The sequence below is a fragment of the Aotus nancymaae genome, unplaced genomic scaffold (genome assembly GCF_030222135.1).
Source record: "Aotus nancymaae isolate 86718 unplaced genomic scaffold, 86718_ANA_hifiasm-v0.15.2.pri h1tg000030l, whole genome shotgun sequence".
Lineage (NCBI taxonomy): Eukaryota > Metazoa > Chordata > Mammalia > Primates > Aotidae > Aotus > Aotus nancymaae.
In genome coordinates, this window is record NW_026988443.1 from 38,854,856 (window position 1) to 38,875,453 (window position 20,598).

At 50.5% G+C, this 20,598-nt stretch overlaps 1 protein-coding gene across 1 annotated transcript in view; it reads left to right on the forward strand.

Annotated features, from left to right (window-relative positions):
- The window catches only part of WFDC1 (WAP four-disulfide core domain 1), a 34,265-nt gene extending 13,914 nt beyond the window's left edge, over positions 1-20,351 (forward strand). The window contains exons 2-7 of the mRNA XM_012466128.2: positions 2,990-3,182; positions 8,000-8,083; positions 9,078-9,218; positions 14,601-14,642; positions 17,183-17,256; positions 19,933-20,351. Coding sequence (XP_012321551.1) covers positions 2,990-3,182; positions 8,000-8,083; positions 9,078-9,218; positions 14,601-14,642; positions 17,183-17,241 — 519 coding nt within the window. The 3' untranslated portion in view covers positions 17,242-17,256; positions 19,933-20,351. The remainder of the gene's footprint in view (positions 1-2,989; positions 3,183-7,999; positions 8,084-9,077; positions 9,219-14,600; positions 14,643-17,182; positions 17,257-19,932) is intronic.
- Positions 20,352-20,598: the final 247 nt, after the last annotated feature.

The following is a 20,598-nucleotide window of genomic DNA, read 5'->3' on the forward strand; positions in this document are numbered from 1 at the left end:
CACAGCTGCCTTTCATAAAGCCTCTTGGGGCTGCAGTTTGGAGAATGGATGGATTTGGAGGCAGTGAGGCCAGGGAGGAGGCCACTGTGGGGACTTGGGCGTGGGGTGGCATTCCTTTACAGAATGTGCCTGGCAGAGTGACAGATACCAAGTTTCCAGGGGCCGCCGTAACAAATGACCACAAACTGGGGTGGGAAGGGTGGTTAAACCGACAGAAATGAATTATCTCACAGTTCTGGGGCCAGAAGTTCAGCATCAGTTTCGCTGGACTGCGATCAAGGGGTCAGCAGAGCCTCACCCCCTGCTCCAGAAGGTTCCTTCCTTGCCAATCCCTCTTCCGGTGGCTGCTGGCGCTCACGGTCATTCCTTGGTCTGTAGACGCCATCTCTGCCTCCATCTTCACATGACTTTCTTGTGTGCGTGTGTGTGTGCGTGTGTGTGCGTGCGCTCGTGTGTTCGTGTGTGCGTGTGTGTGTGCGTGTGTGCCTGTGTGTTCGTGCGCTTGTGTGTTTGTGTGTACGCGCACGTGTGTGTGTGTGATCTCCCTCTGCTCTCCTCTTCTCAGACACTTGTGACTGGATTTAGGACCCACCTGGATAATGCAGGATTGTCTCCCCATGTAAAGATCCTTAATCACATCTGCAAAGATCCTTTTTCTTTTTGGATTTAGGATTCCAGGGAGTAGGGCCTGGTGTCTTTGGGGACCTTTATTCAGCCGACCGTATGTGCATGAGGAGACACAGGAGACTTGAGGGCCTCCCTTGAGGGTGTCGCTCTCAGGTTACATTTGATGGTGGATTTCCATTCAGACACCCGAGCAAGGGTGATGGTGGGGGACATAGAAGTCGGGGGTGGGGGGTGACGCCTACCCTGGCCTGGGAGGGCTGGCATTAAGGAAGCACATCCCAGCTGAGAATGCTGATTGAGTGTTGGGGAATGGTCTATCCGGCAGACCTGAAGGAGCAGGCATTCGGCAGAGGGCAAAGCCTGGGCAAAGGCCTGGAGGTGACGGCGCCCACAGTCCTCAAAGCAGCTTCCGTAGCTTTGTGCGGTTCTGGGAGTCAAGTCTAGATTAAGCCGGAGCTTGGACGATGTGCCCTTGCTCTGCACGGAGACTGTCTTTAAATTGAAAAAGTAACATGTATGTGGTAAAAAAAAAAAAAAAAATATATATATATATATATATATATATATATATAGAACCAGTCAGAAGAATATACAATAGGAAGAAAGCTCTCTCAGCTTTTCCACCTCTTCTCTCCAAAGGCAACTTTCATAATGGTTTTTTGTGTTACCTTGTGTATCCTTCCAAAAAACGTTCCAAAAAAGCCTATGCAAACATATACATATAACACCTGCGTGCATTTTTAAAAACAGATGGGGCAGAGCCGACACGCTGTTCCGCACTGTGGCTTTGTTCCTGAGCCACCACATCGTGGCAATCCTTCATATGCGGCACACTGAGTCTTATTTCATTTTCTGCCAACACCTTGGGGCAGCTTTTCATGGCTGTATACTATTCCAGTCTGCAGATACACCCTTTGTACTTGGCCAGCACAAGGGGGCTAGATTTTGAATATGTTGGGGGAGGACACGGGGGGACATAAGTAGGTTTTAGATGAAAGGAATAGTTTAGGGAAAGGCCAGGAGGTAGCGCAAGCCAGGGTGGTTTTTTCCCAATTAATCTGTCTTTTCTCTAACTTTGTGTGTGTGTGCATGAATGCACACAACCTGCTCACAACACGTCCCATTTTCATAGAAGCAGAACAGTGTTACTGGCGTGGATGGGGTCTGGTGTCAGGGGACCCAGGGCAGTTTGCCTGGTGGCTTAAATTTTCTGTCTCACCTCTAAAATATTGATCTCATTGGTCACTCATCCATATTCCTATATGTTAGAGTACCATATATATATAATTTTTTTTTTGAGACAGGGTCTCATTCTGTTGCCCAGCCTGGAGTGTCATGGCTCGATCATAGCTCACTGCAGCCTCCACCTCCCAGGATCAAGCCATCCTCCCGCCTCAGCCTCCCAAATAGAGGGGACTACAGGAGCACATGACCATGCCTTACTAATTTTTGTATTTTTTTTTCTTTTGTAGTAGAGAAGGGGTTTCACTATGTTGGCCAGGCTGGTCTCAAACTTCTGAGCTCAAGGGATTCACCCACCTCGACTTCTGAAAGTGCTGGGATTATGGGTGTGTGTGCCACAGCGCCTGGCCCCTATATCTTGTTTTTAAACTTTTTATCAAAACGTAATACTTCAAAGTACATAAATCCTAAGTGTTCAGCTCCATGAATTCCCACAAAGTAAACACACCATGTAACCAGCGCCCAGACCAAGAAACGGAACAGGGCCAGCCCCCAGAGTCCCCGTGTTCCCAGCCAGTCACTGCCCATCAAGTTCCTGACTTCTCACACCAGACGTCAGCCTGGCCTGTTTTGAACAAGTGGAATCCCACTGTAGTGTTCTCTTTGATCTGGTTTTTTTCCCCCTTTATTATTTTGTTTGTGGGATGTATTGAAGTTGTTGCATGGATTTAATCATTCTGTGTATAATTTGTAAATTCTCAAAGCTCTATATAAACATGTATTATAAGCAATCCACACATATGTACATATACATATGTACACACATACATATCTGTGTGCATGTATATACACATAGGTACCAGATATATTATGGATTATATATAATCTCTCTCTCACCCAGGGTAGATGCTTAAGTAAATGTTTTCCAGCACACATACCAAGATTGGCTTATTCTTTTCTCTGGGCTTTCACTTACTTCATGCGCTGTTATAAAGAGAAACACGGTATCTTCTGACCCTCTGGGCCGCGCTCCGAGGCTGACTGTGCCTGCTCGCTGTTTCTCACGCGAGGAAACGCAGCCTCATAGAGGCCCCGCATACTGTCCCGGGTGCACAGCTCCGGGCGGCGCCAGGACTCGAACGCGGGCCCCAGAGCCGCTGACGCCGCTCTCTCCCCGCAGGCCGAGGAAGCGGGCGCGCCCGGCGGCCCCCGGCAGCCCCGAGCGGACCGTTGCCCGCCGCCCCCACGGACGCTGCCCCCCGGCGCTTGCCAGGCCGCGCGCTGCCAGGCGGACTCCGAGTGTCCGCGGCACCGGCGCTGCTGCTACAACGGATGCGCCTACGCCTGCCTGGAAGCCGTGCCGCCCCCGCCAGGTCGGTCCTGGGCCCGAGGGAGGGGGTTGCGGGGGGGAACCGACCGGTAAACAGAACTGTCTCGGGTAGGGGAGAGCCGGACTCGGGGGAGGGGTGAAAAAGGAGCTGGGCTTAAAGCTGGGCCACCTGGGCGGGACTCTGGCGCCTGGACTGCGCACCTGTGAGCTGGGAGGGGCCCTCCTGGAGCAGACATAGCGCTGCTGTGCACCTGCTGTGTGTCCCACTGCCCCCGGGGACCTGCGTTGTGGGAGACGCCCTTCCAGAGAAAATGTCACCTCCTATGTAAATGGGGTGGGGTCCAAAGCCCAGTGATGCACAATTTACGTACATTAACCTGCATATGTACTCCTGAACCTAAAATGTAAGTTAAAAAAAAAAAAAACACGAAGAAAATTTAGCCATTGGAGAAAAATTAAGAAAAGAAAAGAAAATGGGGTGGGGGCAGGGACCCCAGCTGCCTCCGGGGAGCTACAGTCCGGCAGACACCCATTCCCGGGAAATTGCTCCCCTGATAGGAGAATGGGAATGCAGTGGGATTTCTCATTTAAAAGATCCAGATTTGAGGCTTTTCTTTGAAATGTTGGACTTCGTTCTCCGGGCTGCCACCAGCTGGAACCTCAGGTGCCCGTGAATGAGGGTTCCTCCAGCTTCCTACTCACCCCACCGGCCCGCTGCACTTCTCATGCCTGGCCCTGGGGTAGTTGAGGTGGAGACCGGGTGCTTAGCAATCCACATGGGGTGTGCCGCGGAGAGGAGCGGGTGCATGGCTTCAAATCCACCGGCCAGCTGTCACTTTCTTGAGTCTCCTCTCCTGTGCAATGGGGTGGATCACCTGAGGTCAGGAGTTCGAGACCAGCCTGGGCAACATGGTGAAACCCTGTCTCTACTAAAAATTCAAAAATTAGCCGGGCATGGTGGCAGGAGCCTGTAATCCCAGCTACTAGGGAGACGGAGGCTGGAGAATCACTTGAACCCAGGAGGTGGAGGTTGTAGTGAGCCTGCCGGTCGGAGGTGCTCAGCACCACATGGGGCTGGGAGCAGATCATGAGATGAGTGTTGGATCAGGACGCCAACGTCTTGGGGAGAAGCATTGTTCAGGGATTCTTCCTTGGCAGGACAGAGTTTCAGATCCCTTTCAGAGAGAAGGTTTGGGCAGGGAAGGAGGCGACCCCATGGGAGACAGTAAGTTGGGGGTGGGGTGGACAGGTAGTTATTTCCTGGATGGGGCAAATGTGCCCCCTAAGTGGGTAGGCTTTGGGGCAAGGAAGTTTTCTCCACCCTAAGCTCTGCTCAGGGTGATAACAGCTGTTTGGACTGTACCTTCTGAGGGAGGCCTGGGTTCCCATGAGTCTTAATTAGCGAGGGTGGCTCTGAGAAGGTGGACCAGCCCCTTCTCCCAAGGCCAAGAGGAAAGTCAGAGATGACAAGAATGACCACACTTTGTTTTCTTTGGGGTGAGGTCACAGCGATGACAAGGGACTCAGCACACTTAATCATGCTCATAATTACGGTCTGATACTGCTCATAAAAACAGACAGGGACTGTTTCAGTACTGGCTCTGGGAGGACCTGGCCGCTGCTCCAGGCCAGGCAGCCTCCTACTCAGCCTTCATAAGAAAAACTGAATGTTACCCCTCACAGTGGACAAGCACATAAAGGCACATCAAAAAAGGTCCCCTTTCCTCGGGAATGTGACCTGGCATAGGGATTCTAGCCCTGCTTGCTGCCTAGACCAGGTGCTTTTGAGCAGTGCACAGATGATACAACTGTACATGGCATTCCTAATAGCCTTTCCATACCTCATCTCATTTCATGCTCACACAGCTTGATGACTGTTATTAGCCCTATGACACAGGTGAAGCCCAGAGAAGCTGAATCATTTTCCCAAGGTCACACAGCAGGCAGAGCGGCAGTTTACCATCCAGTGGTCTGACTGTAGAGAAGTGTTCATTGCCTTGTGCCATGAGTGTGGGGATGTGGGGCTCCTGCTCTAGCGCCTGTGCCCACATGTGGGGTCCTTCGTTCCCAGGAATATCCTCCCCCAGACACCCACATGGCTCACTTCCTCGCCCCTTCAGCCCTTTTTCCAGAGGGCGCTCCGCAGGAAAAATTTCCCTCTCTAAATGACAGTCCTTCCTTGGCCACGCTTTACCCTCCACCCCTGTGTAATTTTTCTCCATGGCATAATCTGGAAGACTGTGTTTTTCTTGTTTGTTCATTGACTGTTCTCTACCCACTTGAAGGTCAGCCCCACAGGGCACAGAGTTTTGTCTGTTAAGCCTGCACTGCTGTAACCCCAGCGTCTAAAATGGTCTCTGGGCACATAAGAGGTGCTCAGCAAATGCTGAATCATTCATTCATTCACTGGCCAGCAGGAAGAGCAATCATATCACTAGTAAGAACAACAGCCATGATATCTAACACCAGACTTCACGATCTTGGCATATTGACATTTGGGGTTGGGTGATTCTCCCTGCTGGCCAGGGGAGGGGCACTGTCCCGTGTACCGTAGGGTGCTCAGCAGCCTCCCTGGCCCCTGTCCGCTAGATGGCAGGAGCAACCCTACCCCGAGTTGTACCAACCAAAAATGTCTCTAAACCTTCCTAAATGCTCTCTGGGGAACAAAATCGCTCTGTTTTGAGAACCACTGGTCTAACGTAAGAGGACGGGGAACACGTCAGGCCCTGTTCCAGGCGCATTACTGCTTCATTGCCCTCTGGATCTGGGTCCCTCCAAAGAAGACCCAGCGCCTAGGACTTGGGCACGGGTCATTTATTTGGGAGGTGATCCCAGGTAGTTCCAGTGAGGTCATGAAGAGCTGAGACCAGGCATGTAAGGGTCTTCAACTAGAGCGACAGGAAGTCCGGACCAAGTTTCAGGATTCCAAACATTGGTTTAGTTCTCTGCTGCTCGGAAGCCTTTGATCAACGCAAAAGAGAATATGAACAGCACATGTGACTACGTTTCCTACCTGAAATGTTTCCTAACACATGGCCGGATGTGAGGGGAAGGGGGAGGAACCGCAAGGTTGGACACAGAGGCTGCTGAGCCATTGCGTCCTTCTCTCTCGGAGGTTACTGACTGCTGGCTCCTTCCTCCGCGGTTGCGGCTTCCACTGTCCTTATAATCAGCGAGTTGTCCTTTACAGAAAAAGCTAGCCAGCATTTTTACCTGTACCCATCAATGTACTTTAAAAGACGCTAGATGATTATTTTTCTATTCTCTTTATAAAGATAAATATTAGTAGTTTTTATTTTTGTCTTATTTTGGAGTCAAATGAATGCAAAGGTCACAAGCAAATGTGATTCCAGAACTGTTTTTATAACAGACTTCAAGTTTTCTGCCCAGGCACGGTGGCTTACACCTGTAATCCCAGCACTTTGGGAGGCCAAAACGGGAGGATTGTGTGAGGCCAGGAGTTTGGGACCAGCCTGGGGAACATAGGCAGGCCCCCACCCCCATCTCTACAAAAAAAAAATATTAGTAATAATAATCATAATCATTCATTTAAAAAGTTTTAAAATTACTTGTTGATACTTTAAAAACAGAAGAATTCTGTTTTTAAAAATACAGACTTATAGTCCAGGCACAGTGGCTCACTCCTGTAATCTCAGCACTTTGGGAGGTCAAGGGCGTGCAGATCTCTTGAGGTCAGGAGTTCAAGACCAGCCTGGGCCACATGGGGAAACCCCACCTTTACAAAAATTACAAAAATCAGTGAGTCATGGTGGCACACGCTTGTAATCCCAGCTACTCGGGAGGCTGAGGCAGGAGAATCACTTGAATCCGGAATGCCGAGGTCGTAGTGAGCCGAGATCACACCATTGCACTCCATCCTGGGTGACAGAGCGAGACTCTGTCTCAAAATAAATAAATAAGTAAATAAATAAATAGAATAGAATAAGAACTGACAGTAAGAAACAAAATCAGTCTGGGAGCTTTGGAAACGGCTGGTCAGGGCTAACGGCAGCTGAGTCATCCAGGCAGGAGGCACTCTCTGCTTTGCGGTCACCCTGCCTGGTCTGCTTTCCCGTTTAATGTCATCTACCTGTCCCCTAGAAGCGTTTGAGTTTTCAACTCCTGCGTTTGGAAGGCCTTCCTGTAAACTGTGTGGGCGCCTCTTTCTGCCAAAAATGTATTGGCTCTACCTGGGTGATGGGATCACCCATACCCCAAACTTCAGTGACAGGAAATTTATCCGGGCAACAAACCTGCCCTGAACCTAACAGTTAGAAAAGCAGCGTGAGTTAGAGAGCAGGCTCTGCAGCTGCATAGAAAGACCCATAAACACAGGGCCCCAAGCTGCGAGGCGTTTGCTTCTCTCTCAGGGATTAGTGCAGAGGTGACGGACGCTGTGGCAGGCAGGTAGCTCTGCTCACAAAGCCATCCAGCGACCTGGCTTCCTTCCTTCTTGCCACTCTGCAGTCTGACTGATGTCCTTGTCCACGTGGTCAGAATGGCTCCCAGCCTGCAGGAAATGCAATGAGGGAGGGAGGGGAGCAGAGAGCAGGGAGGGCAAGAGGGGAAGTTGCATGCTCGCTGCTGCCGACATCCTTGTAGCCAGAACCTGCCATATGGCCGCATGTAGCTGCAAGGGAGGCAGGGAAGGCTAGTCCCCAGCTTGGTGGCCCTGTGCCCAGCCCACAGTGAAAGGTTCTATCACTAAAAGCAAGGGGTTGACGGTGTGCCATGAACCGTAGTTATTTCTCCCACAGGGAGCCTCTGTGCCGTGATCTAAAGGGGGCACTTCCATCCCCCAAGCCTGGGCATTTCTCAGGTACCTGAGGAAGGCCTTGATTTGACCCTGTGTTGTGTTAGTCCTAGACTGGCTGGTGCAGCCGAAACCTCGATGGCTTGGTGGCAATGGCTGGCTCCTGGATGGCCCTGAGGAGGTGTTGCAAGGTACCTGCCGGGTAAAGCCCAGACCCTACTTTCAAGCCTCAATCCCTGCTTCTCAGCCACTTCCAGAAAGCTGGCAGCACCAGGCTGGCTGTCCGTCATGGCGGGCCCTTCAGCCAAACACACAGCCCTCCTTGATCCTCCCCACCCCAGCACGGAAGGGCTGATGTCTGGGGGCTTAGCCAGAATCAAAGCCCAGTACAGAATAAGGGCTTTGACTCTTTGCAAGCCTGGGACCTCCTCCTGGATGGAGAATTGAAGGGGAGGGCTTTTGGGGTTAGTTTCAAATTTCTAGAATTATAGGGGGTTCACTGCTGTCTAATGATGAGGTCTCCCTCGGGGGTGGGGGAGGTATCAGGAGGCAGAGGGCAGTTTCTGAAAGGAACAGCATGCCAGTCAGGGTCCTGGAGGCCTGCAGAGCTGAGAGCGTGTGCCCTTGCGCACGTGAGGCTGTGCTTCTGACCCCACACCCATCTGTGTGTGACTGTGTCCCCTAGAGTGTGCAGCCATGTGTGCAACTGTATGGCTGTCCTTGTGGCTGTGGCTGGATATGTGTGTGTGTGCATGCAAAGGTGTGTGACTGTGTTGTAAGTGTGTACATGTGTGGGTGAATGTGTGTGTGGATATGTGTGTACAGTATTTGTGTGTGGGGATGAATGTATGTATATGCCTATATATATTTGTGTGTCCAACTTGTGTGTGTAAATGTATGTATACCTGTGCAACTGTAGGGGTGAGTGTGTGTTTCAGGGTGGATAGGTGAACATGTCTACATGGATGTCACCGTGCTCGTGAGAGTGTTTGGGATCAGGTGACCTTGAACTGCCTGTGTTTGTGTGTGTGGGTGTGCGTGTGTATCACATGCCGCTGAGCGAGACCCAAGGCCTAGCCTGGAACCTGGGGTACAGAGGCGAGACGGCCTCTCTGGGCGGGATGTGTTCCCTGCACGTGCACCGGGGGTCTGCCTGCTAGACCCCAGTGTGTGTGTCTCCCACAGCAGAGGCGTGCAGCACTACGGAGGATGGGGCGGAACCGCTGCTCTGTCCCTCGGGCTATGAGTGCCACATCCTGAGCCCAGGTGACATGGCTGAGGGCATCCCCAACAGTGGGCAGTGCGTCAAGCAGCGCCGGCCAGCAGGTGAGTGTGGCACCCCCACCCCATTCCCGGCCCCTGCCCTGGTCCCCCTCTCCCTGTAAGCGCCTCCCACTCCCATGGGCGACCTGCCCCAGGAAGCAGCCCCGGCAGCCGGGCCTGACAAAAGCTCGTCACATCTTCCCGCTGCCTGGCTCCTTCTCTCATGACCTCCACCCTTTCACTGCCACACCAGCATGTAACAGAAGCTCTTGAGCCAGCAGACTGGCTGCAGACCCCAGCTCCGCACCTCCCAGCTGGGCGACACTGGGGTTAATTTCTTCCTATCTCTAAGCCTCAGTTTCCTCATGTGTAAAATGGGGCTACTTCGTGCTGTTGTGGGGAGTAACTGAAATCATAAATGCAAAGCTGTCGGGGCAGCCCTAGGCAATGGTAGACGGTCAGTCAGCACTGGATATTTTATATCCGTGTATGTATAGATGGACCCCAACTTTCGATGGCCGACTTATGATTGTGACTTTACACTGGTGCAAAAGCGACATGCATTCAGTAAAACAATACTTCAGGTTCCCATTCAGCCATGCTGCTTTTTACTTTCAGTATGGCAATCAATAGATTACACGAGACAGTCAATATTTTATCATGATATAGGCTTTGTGTTAGATGATTTTGCCCAACTCCAGGCTAATGTAAGTGTTCTGAGCACATTTAAGGTAGTCTCAGCTAAGCTGTGGTGCTCCGTAGGTTAGCTGTGCTCAGTGCATTTTGACTTAAGCTGGTTTCAGCTTGCAGGGGGCTTATCGGTACTTACCTCCATTGTAAGTCAGGAAGCATCTGAGTCTATTTTAAAGGCGCATCTGTATCTGAAAACTGCATAGAATTAGAATTGTCTGAGAGTCCGAACTTCCCAGGACTTCTGCCAGACTCTTCAGTTTGACTTGATTTGTGTTCGTCTTTGGACACAAAGGCAAAAAATAGACGAGTGGATGGTGCTGTTTTCATTGGCATAATTTTCCCGAGAAAAGGAGGGACAGTGGAGCAGAGATTCCTGGCGGTATCTAAAATCATCTCCAACCCCACGCAAGGCAATAAAGATGAAAGGCTTCAGTGTGCTTTTGGCATGGAGTTTGGATGAAACGTGTGGCAAGCCGGGAATCTGGGCCTTCAGGGTGCTCAGGGTCACCTTATCAAAGTCAAGGTCAATCAGACCGAGGCCACACCAGGGGCCCCCGTGCCCACTTCCGCATCTCACAGCCCTCCTAGCTAAGGACAGGACCCTCAGACAAGGTTGGTGATAATGACAGTGACCCCGTTTGCCAAAAGTATACTGGGAGTACGTGAGCTGCCAAAACCTCTTTTTTTTTCTGATCTGAGAATTTATTTACCTGAAGTGTTTCAAGAGAGGCATAGACAAAAAATTTAAAATGTTGAGAATCCTGGAATCCTGAACTTTGAAGAAATTATCTACAAAAGGCTTTGAAACAAAGAGATGGCTTTTTGGTTTCCTCTGCGTTCCACTTGCTATCTGCTCGGCTTTGTTTGGGGTTACGGGGTGGCCTCTCCAGCCTGATAGCCTGAGTTCCCACGGCTACTCGTCCCCTTACTGCTGTGGGCAGCAAATACCATAACCTTTTCAGGCCTCATTTGCTTTATCTGTCAAATGGGTTAATAAGACTTGAGCTGCTTCACAGGGCTCTTTGAGGAGTGAGTTAATCCGTGTAGACTGTGTCTGTCGCTTTACAAGCACAGAACACAATCCACCGTTTCTTCACTGCTTGTCTCTAGACACTGGATCCCGCAGTGGGTGGATGGGGTGGGTGGTCCTTTGGATATAAAAACCTCAAGGGCTGGCCAGCCTGTCTGAGGCTGCTGGAGTGTGGAAGGGATTACCTTTTTTTTCTTTTCTTTTCGTTTTTTTTTTTTTTTTGACATAGAGTCTTACTCTGTCACCCAGGCTGGCACGGTCTCAGCCCACTGCAACCTCTCTGCCTCCTGGGTTCAAGCAGTTCCCCTGCCTCAGCCTCCCAAGTAGCTAGGACTACAGGCATGTGCCGCCATACCTGGCTAGTTTTTGTATTTTTAGTAGAGATGGGGTTTCACCATGTTGGCCAGGATGATCTCCATCTCCTGACCTTGTGATCCACCCTCCTTGGCCTCCCAAAGTGCTGGGATTACAGGTGTGAGCCACCATGCCCGGCGGATAGCCTTTTCATTTTCTCTTTTTTTTTTTTGAGACAGAGCCTCGCTTTGTCACCCAGGCTGGAGTGCAGTGGTACGATCTTGGCTCACTGCAACCTCCACTTCCCAGGTTCAAGCAATTTTTCTGCCTAAGCCTCCCAAGTAGCTGGGAGTACAGGTGCCTGCCACCACGCCGAGCTGATTTTTGTATTTTTAGTAGAGATGGGATTCCACCATATTGGCCAGGCTGGTCTTGAACTCCTGACCTTGTGATCCTCCTGCCTTGGGCCTCCCAAAGTGCTGGGATTACAGGCGTGAGCCACTGCGCCCGGCCAGGGACAGCCTTTTCTAAAAGAGAGCTGTGGGGTGAGTTACGAGTTCTGAGTTCTTTGGACTATGCTGCCACTTATAATAATGACGGCATAACAGGAAAGCCGTGGGCACTTGTCTTTTGCATCCCCTGATCTTTTCATCCCGCCCTATGATCTCTAAGACCAAGGTCAAACCAAGTCAAACTAGTTCTTAAGGGTTCAAACCAATTCAAAAAATTCCCATTTCAAGACAGAGGTAAGCAAAGAGAGCCACTCATTCCATGATGAGCACACCAACGATGCTTCCTGTTCACGTGCGCCTTTTGAGTGCTCTCTTTAAATTCAGCTTTGCTGCAAGCCTGCAAAAGGAGTAGAACCAGGAGGCCGCGCTGCATAGAGTGAAGTTCAAAGCCTGTAACTGTCTTCCTCGGTGGCCTCGAGCAGGTCACCCAACCTCTCCTAGCCTCAGTTTCTTCATCTGTAAAATAGAGATGGTGATGGTAACCATAGTGACTGCTTCATGGGGTACTTACGGAGCCTGAGTGAGAGAAAACACCTACGAAGTGCTTAGAATAGCACCTGGCCTACAGTAGGTCCTCATGAATGTGTGCCACCGTCACTCTGTCTTAGGAAAGGGAGGCTATGAGTTCAGGAATTCATCTAAAAGATGCAGAGCTGGAATTCCAAGCCTGTCCACCAGCCTCAGAGCCCGTGCGTGTGTGTGTGTGTGTGTGCGCGCGCGCGCCCTCTCAAAGGAATGATTTGAGCCTTCCAAGTGGAAATGTAAGTGGAATTCCCCCAGCCTTCTTCTCAGGGGGCTGACACTTGGCAATAATTACTGGTAATTTATTGTAATTATACATACATTTGAAAACATTTTGAATTCCAGCAACTTCCCTTGGAGCAAAAATCTCATGGGAGGAGTGGGCCCCTCTCATCCCAGCCTTAACAAAGGAAGAAGCTTTTTATTGCATATTAGAGATAATTTTAGATTTACAAAAATGTTGCAAAAGTAGCACCTTGAACCCTCTACCCAGATTTGCCGGTTGATAAAAAACTACATTACATTTGCTTTAATGCTCTCTCCCCATTTATAAATCTACGTATGTATTTTGCTGGATCATTTGAGAGTAAGTGACAGATCCTGTGCCCACACCTAAGATGCCAACCTCCCCTGAGAGAGGCTTCTAGAGGGTACCAATAGTCCTTCAAGTTTGACCGTCCGGCAGCTGGAACCGGGCATTTGAGGGGTTCATGTTTTATGAAAGAGGAAAACGAACATCGACACATATAGTAAATCTGGTTTTTCAGAGTGGGGTCAGGGAAAATTGGTGCCTTTTCCTGAGTAGGTTTGAGGTCACACAGAAGCTGAGCTGTGGGGGCTGGCCCCTGCTTGTCCGGGCCGAGATACTGCTTTAGAAGAATGAAGTGGGGCTCGTCCAGCCTTGAGTGCGAGCAAACGTGAGACAAGTGATGAGTAATCACTTCTGGTAATAAACTACAAATAATTATATTCGGCCTGAGGAGGGGTCCAGGGTCCACGTTTACCTCTGTCTCCTTGTGATGTTATGGACCAGAATTCACCCCCAGGTAAAAGGGGAGCAGGGCTGTTTCAGGGACTCCCCCAGCCTACAGCAGCCCTAGCCGTTTGCTTTGGCAAATGGTTATTGCTGCAGTTGCCATCAGCTGCCCACCGGGGGGCCTGGAGCGTCTCCGTGGGGTGTTATCACCGTGACCAATAAATGTCAGTGCTGGTCCCAAACACCCTGATGATTTTTAGTATAACCGTAGAACAAAAGAAAAAGAAGTTGGCTGGCTACTGCATACACGTGATTAATTGACCTTACAGCAGCGAAGGCAGCGCTGATCACCGGGACGGAGAAGTGAGCTAACTTGGGAGAGATTGCCATGTTAAAACATCCACATGTCCTGGCCACATTCTCGCCGACAAATGCTTTCCTGCTACCATGGAAAGAGGTGGAGGTCAGTGACACACAGCAGTGGGAGCTACGACGCGGGGGTTCACAGCTCGTGGTGTATGGATTTGCCAGCAGTTGACCACCGTCTACACACAAAGATAGCATTTTCATATGGCTCCTCCTAATACTGCATACATATGTTTTAAATGAAATAGTTTCTTTTAATCCTCACAATAACTTTAAGAGGTAGTAATTTTATGCCTATTTTCAGGTGAGGAAACTGAGGCTCAAAGACGATGAGTGAGGATTCATACTCAGGTTACTCTGTCATTTGCAGTAATGAAATCTAGCGCCATCTCTTCCCCACGTGAGCATATTCTGTAATGACATTTACTCAACAGTGTGTTGAAATTTGGCTTCCAGTTCATCTGTTAAGACAGTGGTTCTAGCTGGGCGTGGTGGCTCATGCCTGTAATCCCAGCACTTTGGGAGGCTGAGGCGGGTGGATCACCTGAGGTCAGGAGTTCAAGACCAGCCTGGCCTTGAACATACGGTGAAACCCCATCTCTACTAAAAATACAAAATTAGCCGGGCGTGGTGGTGCGTGCCTGTAATCCCAGCTACTCGGGAGGCTGAGGCAGGAGAATCGCTTGAATCCAGGAGGCAGAGGTTGCAGTGAGCTGAGATTGCACAACTGCACTTCAGCCTAAGTGACAGAGCAAGACTTCATTAAAAAAAAAAGGCAGCTGTTCTGAAACTTTTTGCTCTCAAGACCTCTTTACGCTCACAGATGTTGAAGAGACCTCACAGGGCTTTCCTTTATGGGTTGGTGGCTCTGGATATCATTAGAAACTAGAGCTGAGACATGAAAAATGCTCACGTAACCTCTGAACAATTCCATTGCACACTAGTGAGATGGTGAGAGTGAAAAACACAGGTAAGTCCTCAGTATTATTATGAAAACAGCTTTGGCCTCCTAAACTCCTGAAAAAAGCTTTTTCCTCTCACTTGTTTTCCAGATGGGCGAATCCTGCGACACAAATTTTACAAAGAATATCCAGGTAAAAGAAGAAACTGTTCTTTCTTTGCAGGGGGCACAGAAAGAGGCAGTGAATGTTTCTTATGTGAAGAAAAGGATAAAAGCCTAGGGCTGAGATACAGGAAACAAAATGGGACCTGGGATTAAGAAATAAAGTAGGGCCAGGCGTGGTGGCTCATGCCTGTAATCCCAGCACCTTGGGAGGCTGAGGTGGGTGGATCACGAGGTCAGGAGTTCAAGACCATCCTGGCAAACACAGTGAAACCCCATCTCTACTAAAAATACAAAAAATTATCCGGGCATGGTGGCATGCACCTGTAATCCCAGCTACTTGGGAGGCTGAGGCAGGAGAATTGCTTGAACCCGGGAGGTGGAGGTTGCAGGGAACTGAGATTGCACCACTGTACTCCAGCCTGGGCAACAGAGCAAGACTCTGTCAAAAAAAAGAAAAGAAAAAAAGAAAGAAGTAAATAAAGTAGAAGACCTGTGGTCTGATGGTGGGCACAGAGCTGTGAGTCACAGAGGGGCTTATGGAAAACATGACCTCATGCTGAAGAGCAGAGCCTGAAACTGCGCATATTTAAGCCTCTGCTTCTTTAATTCAGAGAATTGGAAAACATGGCTAATACCACTCTTCCATTCATGTCTAATCATCCATCCATCCATCTCTCCATCTATTCTTTCATTCATCCCTTCATCCCTCCATCCATCTACCCACCCATCCATCTACCCGTCATCCATCCATCCATCCATCCACTCATTCATCGATTCATACATCCCTCTATTCTTTCATCTATTCCTTTCTCCATCAGTCTATTCATTCTTCTGTCCAGCTATCCACATATTCATCTGTCCTTTCATCCATCCATATATTCTTTTATCCACCCCTTTATTCCTTCATGCCTCCATCCTTTCATTCAGTCATGTATTCACCCATCATCCATCCATCCATCCATCCATTCATCTACCCATTCATCCATTCATCTATTCATATATACATCCTTTCATCCATTCATCTATCTGTTCTTTCATTCATCCATTCATCCATCCACCCATTTATATATATATGGATTGTCACTCTGTTGCCCAGGTTGGAGTGCAGTGGAGCAATACTGGCTTACTGCAACCACCACCTCCCAGGTTCAAGCGATTCTCCTTTCTGAGTCTCCCGAGTAGCTGGAATTACAGGCACCCACCACCACACCTGACTAATTTTTGTATTTTTAGTAGAGACAGGGTTTCACCATGTTGGCCAGGCTGGTCTCAAACTCCTGACCTTAGGTGATCTGCCTGCCTCAGCCTCCCAGAGTGCTGGGATTACAGGCATGAGGCACCACACTCGGCCCCATCTACTCATCTGTCTGTCTATTCATCTAACCATCCACCCATCCATCTATCCACCCATCTATCCATCCACCCACCCACCCACCATCCATCCATCCATCTATTCATTTACTCATTCATCCATTTATATATTCATATATTCTTTTATCCATTTATCTATTTTTTCATCTATCCATCCATCCATTCCTACATCAATTTGTCCCTCTATTCATTCTTCTATTCAACCTTTATCCATTTATCTATCCATCTATATAGTCATCTATCTTTTTGTCTACCCATCTGTCTAGTCTTTTATTCACCCCTCTATTCCTTTATCCTTCATCCAACCATCCTTTCATCCACTTATCTATTTGCCCATCCATTCATTCACCCAACCATCCATCCATCCACCTGTCCATTCATCCATTCATGCACATATCCTTGCATTCATTCATCTATCTCTTCTTTCATCCATCCATCCATCCATCCATCCACCCATCCACCCACCCATCTATCCATTCACCCATCCACTCATCTATCCATTCACCCATCCACCCATCTATCCATTCACCCATCCACTCATCTATCCATTCATCCATTCACCCATCTATCCATTCACCCATCCACCCATCTATCCGTTCGCCCATCCACCCATATATTCATCTATCTATTCAGCCATCCAGCCAGCCATCTATCCATCCATCCATCCATCCACCATCCATCCACCCATCCATCCGTTTATCTGCCCACCTACCTATCTATTCATCCATCTATCCATTTATCTACCCATGTATCCATCTATCCACCCACCCATATCTCCATACATCCAGCCAGTTATGCAACCAGTCATTCAGCCAGTCATCCATCTACCCATCTATTCATTCTCCCATCCATCCAACATGAAAGCTCAGCCTAAAGAATAATACGGTGGCTGGCAGAATGGCACGTGTGAAGCTCTTGAGGTCAGAAGCAGTTTGGCCATCCCCAAAGCTGGAGTGTGTGGTGAGCCATAGAGAGTGGTGGGAGGTGAGGCCAGAAACATAGACAGAGCTGGTGGCAGCAGCTGAGGGGCCTGGAGAGGGACGGGAGGCATTGCAGGTGGACCTGAGTGACCTCAGTTGGGGAAGGGAGGAGAGGGCCAGGTTACCAGGCTTCATTTGGCAGTTGCTGGTGAGCCATTGGGTGGCATTAGGGCAGGAATAGACACATCTGCCCTGAAAAGCCATGTTCTTTTCACAGAAGGTGACTCAAAGAATGTGGCAGAACCTGGAAGGGGACAACAGAGGCACTTTCAATAAAGCAACGACAGGCAGGTGAGTGGGAGGAGAGCAAGAGTCGGTGGCCAGGGTAAAGGTGGGCAGCCGGGTGTCCTGGCAGCTTTCACCACCGGCTTGAGCAGCAGAAGGGTGAGAGTAGGGCTTTCCCTACTGGTAGAATTGAAATTCCCTTCTGCAGCAAGTTCTCATCTAACGTCAATAGGTTTTTGGAAACGGACTTTAAATGCGGCGATGTACTGTATGCACTGTATGCCATAGGAGCTTAACTCGTTTGTTTGTCTGTTTGTCTAAAAGAGAGCGTCTCACTTTGTCACCCAGGCTGGTGTGCACTGGCACAGTCATAGTTCACTGTGGCCTCAGACTCGTGGGCTCAAGTCATCTTCCACCTCAGCCTCAGCCCCAGTAGCTGGGACTGCAGACGTACACCACCGTTGCCTGGCTAATATTTTGGATTTTTTGTAGAGACAGTTCTCACTATGTTACCCAGGCTGGTCTTGAACTCTTGGCCTCAAGTAGTCCTCCCACTTTGGCCTCTCAACGTGCTAGGGTTGCAGGCATGAGTCACTGTGCCTGGCCTTAACTCTTGTTTATGTCAGTTAGCCTGTGGTAAAATTGTTTTTGTCACATAGTAGGTCATTTTGCTTAAAGCTGCAGTTTCCAAGAAGCTATCCATGATGTTAAATGAGGACCTACTGCAATTTCAAGGCAGGAACATAGGAGAACCTTGCGTGTGGTCAGAAGCGGAAGCGATTCTGTATCCCTCTGAATCCAAACCCAACACTAGACTAGGTCACGACTCTCCTTTCCATTCCTTTGTCTCGACGTCTCCAGAAAGTCTTGTCTATCTCTTCTCGCTTCTGTCAGACAATTCCACTGGGTGCCAACTATCTGATAGGCAGGGTTCCAGCCTCTTAGTTTCTCAGTGGTGGTGCATGCCAGGGTGGTCTGGTGCACAGATCCCACAGAGCCCCTGCTCTCAAGGAGGCCACGTCTTGGTAGGATAAGGCTACACGAGTCAACAGATAATCAGTTTAAAGGTGTGGAGAAGAAGTAAACAGGCAACGTGAGGCAGAGTCCCTGGGCAGGGGCAGGGGCGGGGCAGGGGCAGGGGCAGGGGCAGGGGCAGAGGCAGGGGCAGGGGCAGGGGCAGGGGCAGGGGCAGGGGCAGGGGCGGGGCAGGGGCAGGGGCAGAGGCAGGGGCAGGGGCAGGGGCAGGGGCAGGGGCAGGGGCAGGGGCAGAGGCAGGGGCAGGGACAGGGGCAGGGGCAGGGGCAGGGGCAGGGGCAGGGGCGGGGCAGGGGCAGGGGCAGGGGCGGGGCAGGGGCAGGGGCGGGGCAGGGGCAGGGGCAGGGGCGGGGCAGGGGCAGGGGCAGGGGCAGGGGCGGGGCAGGGGCAGGGGCAGGGGCAGGGGCAGGGGCAGGGGCGGGGCAGGGGCAGGGGCAGGGGCTGCTTCATTTGGAGTCAGGGAAGGCCCTGTAGGGGTTGATGCCTGAGTCAAGATCCGAGGTAAGAAGGTGCTGCGTGGGGAGGGCCTGGAGGGCAGGTGCCCTGAAGGAGGGAGTTGGAAGGATGAAAGTCCCAAGGTGGGAGGGACACTGGCTTTGGGGAGCTGAAGGAAGACCCCTGGGGTGGAGACAGGAAGGTGGCAGGGAGGCTGGGTGCAGAGGGGGCTGCAGGTGAGGCACAGGCTTGCTCTCAGGTGCCCTCAAAGGTGAGACCCAGGTGCATGCAAAGGGCTGTGGAGTGTAGCCACCCGAGGGTGGCTGCCCCTAAACCCAAAAATCCGCCCAGCCCCTGTGAGTGCTGCATAGCCACAGAGGGCAGAGAGGAGCCCTCAGAAGCAGGTGACAGCCTCCCAGGACGTCCTTGAAAAGTGCAGGTCGGATTTCAGATTCCAGAGTCCTCCAGGAAAATCTGGAGCCCGCAGGGATTGATGTCAGCATGTCTATTACCTGCCGATGACAGGATCCGTCCCTGGAGTGGGTCAGATGCAGCTGAGGACTGAGCTTCTAACAGGGAAAGAGGAGACTGGCGGATGAGGACAAGATCTTGAGAGACAGTTTAGGATGGTTTAGAAGTCGAGGCTTTTGACCGGGCGCAGTGGCTCACGTCTGTAATCCCAACATTTAGGGCTGCTGAGGCGGGCAGATGGTATGACCCTAGGGGTTCGAGTCCAGCCTGACCTGGCCAACATGGCGAAACCCCATCTCTGCAAGAAATACAAAATTACCCAGGCATGTTCGCGTGCACCTGTGGTCCCAGCTACTTGGGAGGCTGTGATGGGAGGATCACCTGAGCCGAGGGAGGTCAAGGCTGCAGTGAGCCATGTTTGCACCATTGCACTCCAGCCTGGGTGACAGAGTAAGACCCTGTCTCAAGAGAAAATGAAGTTCAGCCTTTGGAGCAAACTAGGCCTGGGTATCAGTTCTTGTTTCACCACTGTGTGCCCTTAAGCAAATAATTCCAACTCTCTGAGCCTCAGTTTCCTAATCTATAAAATGGGACTGATGGTAAGGGAGGAGTTAGAAACTGCATAAAATGATGCCCATGAAAGACTTCACAGTGAGCTAAGAATTGGGTCTTCTCAGAAACTGGCATCCTCCTGGTGTTACTGGCGGCAGTGGCGGCGGTGGTGGCGGAGGATGACAGATCCGCGACTTTGTGGTCTGCCCTGCAGCAGTTCATGCTCGTTCTTCTTTGCTTCCTTTCCAGCTGGGTTGCAAGAACATTTCTCCACACTTTCTGCTAAGCCTTGGAAATAGTTGGGAAAAGTAGTTTGACCCTCAGCGTTCACATTCAGCTCAGCAGAGCAAGACCCCAGCGATGCTTAGAGACAGGACACCTGGCCGTCAATCCCAGCTTGGGCCAGCCTGGCTGGGCGACTCTGTGGGAGGCACTTAACAGCTCTAGGTCCCTGTTTTGCCATCCTGGGAGCAAAACCCTGCAGTTCCGGGAGACTTTTGCCCAGGGAAGAAGCCACCACCCGTGCAAGCGTTTTCGAAGCCCCTTTCTAAGACAAGTTTCAGCATCTTGGTATTTTTGGCAGATTTCTCCCAAGTCTGGCTCTGGGAGGTATGTATCCATCCCAAATGTTTCCAAAATAAATTCATCCATCAGGAAATGGAAATGAACTCGTTTCAGATTCCAGAGCCTACTCATGTGTGATGGATGTGTGATTCCTAGTTTTAGCACCTGATGATCTTCTATTGGATGTGGTGAGGCCCACATGTTAGCAGAAGGTGGGAGGAGGCCACGCAACAATAGAAACAGCCAAATGAGATGCTGGGTCTCTGGTGTTTTGTGATACTTTGTCACTGTTTAATTCAGGGGTGGGAGGCAGCTCGGGTGTTGCTGGGATGAGGTGTCAGCTCAGCTCTT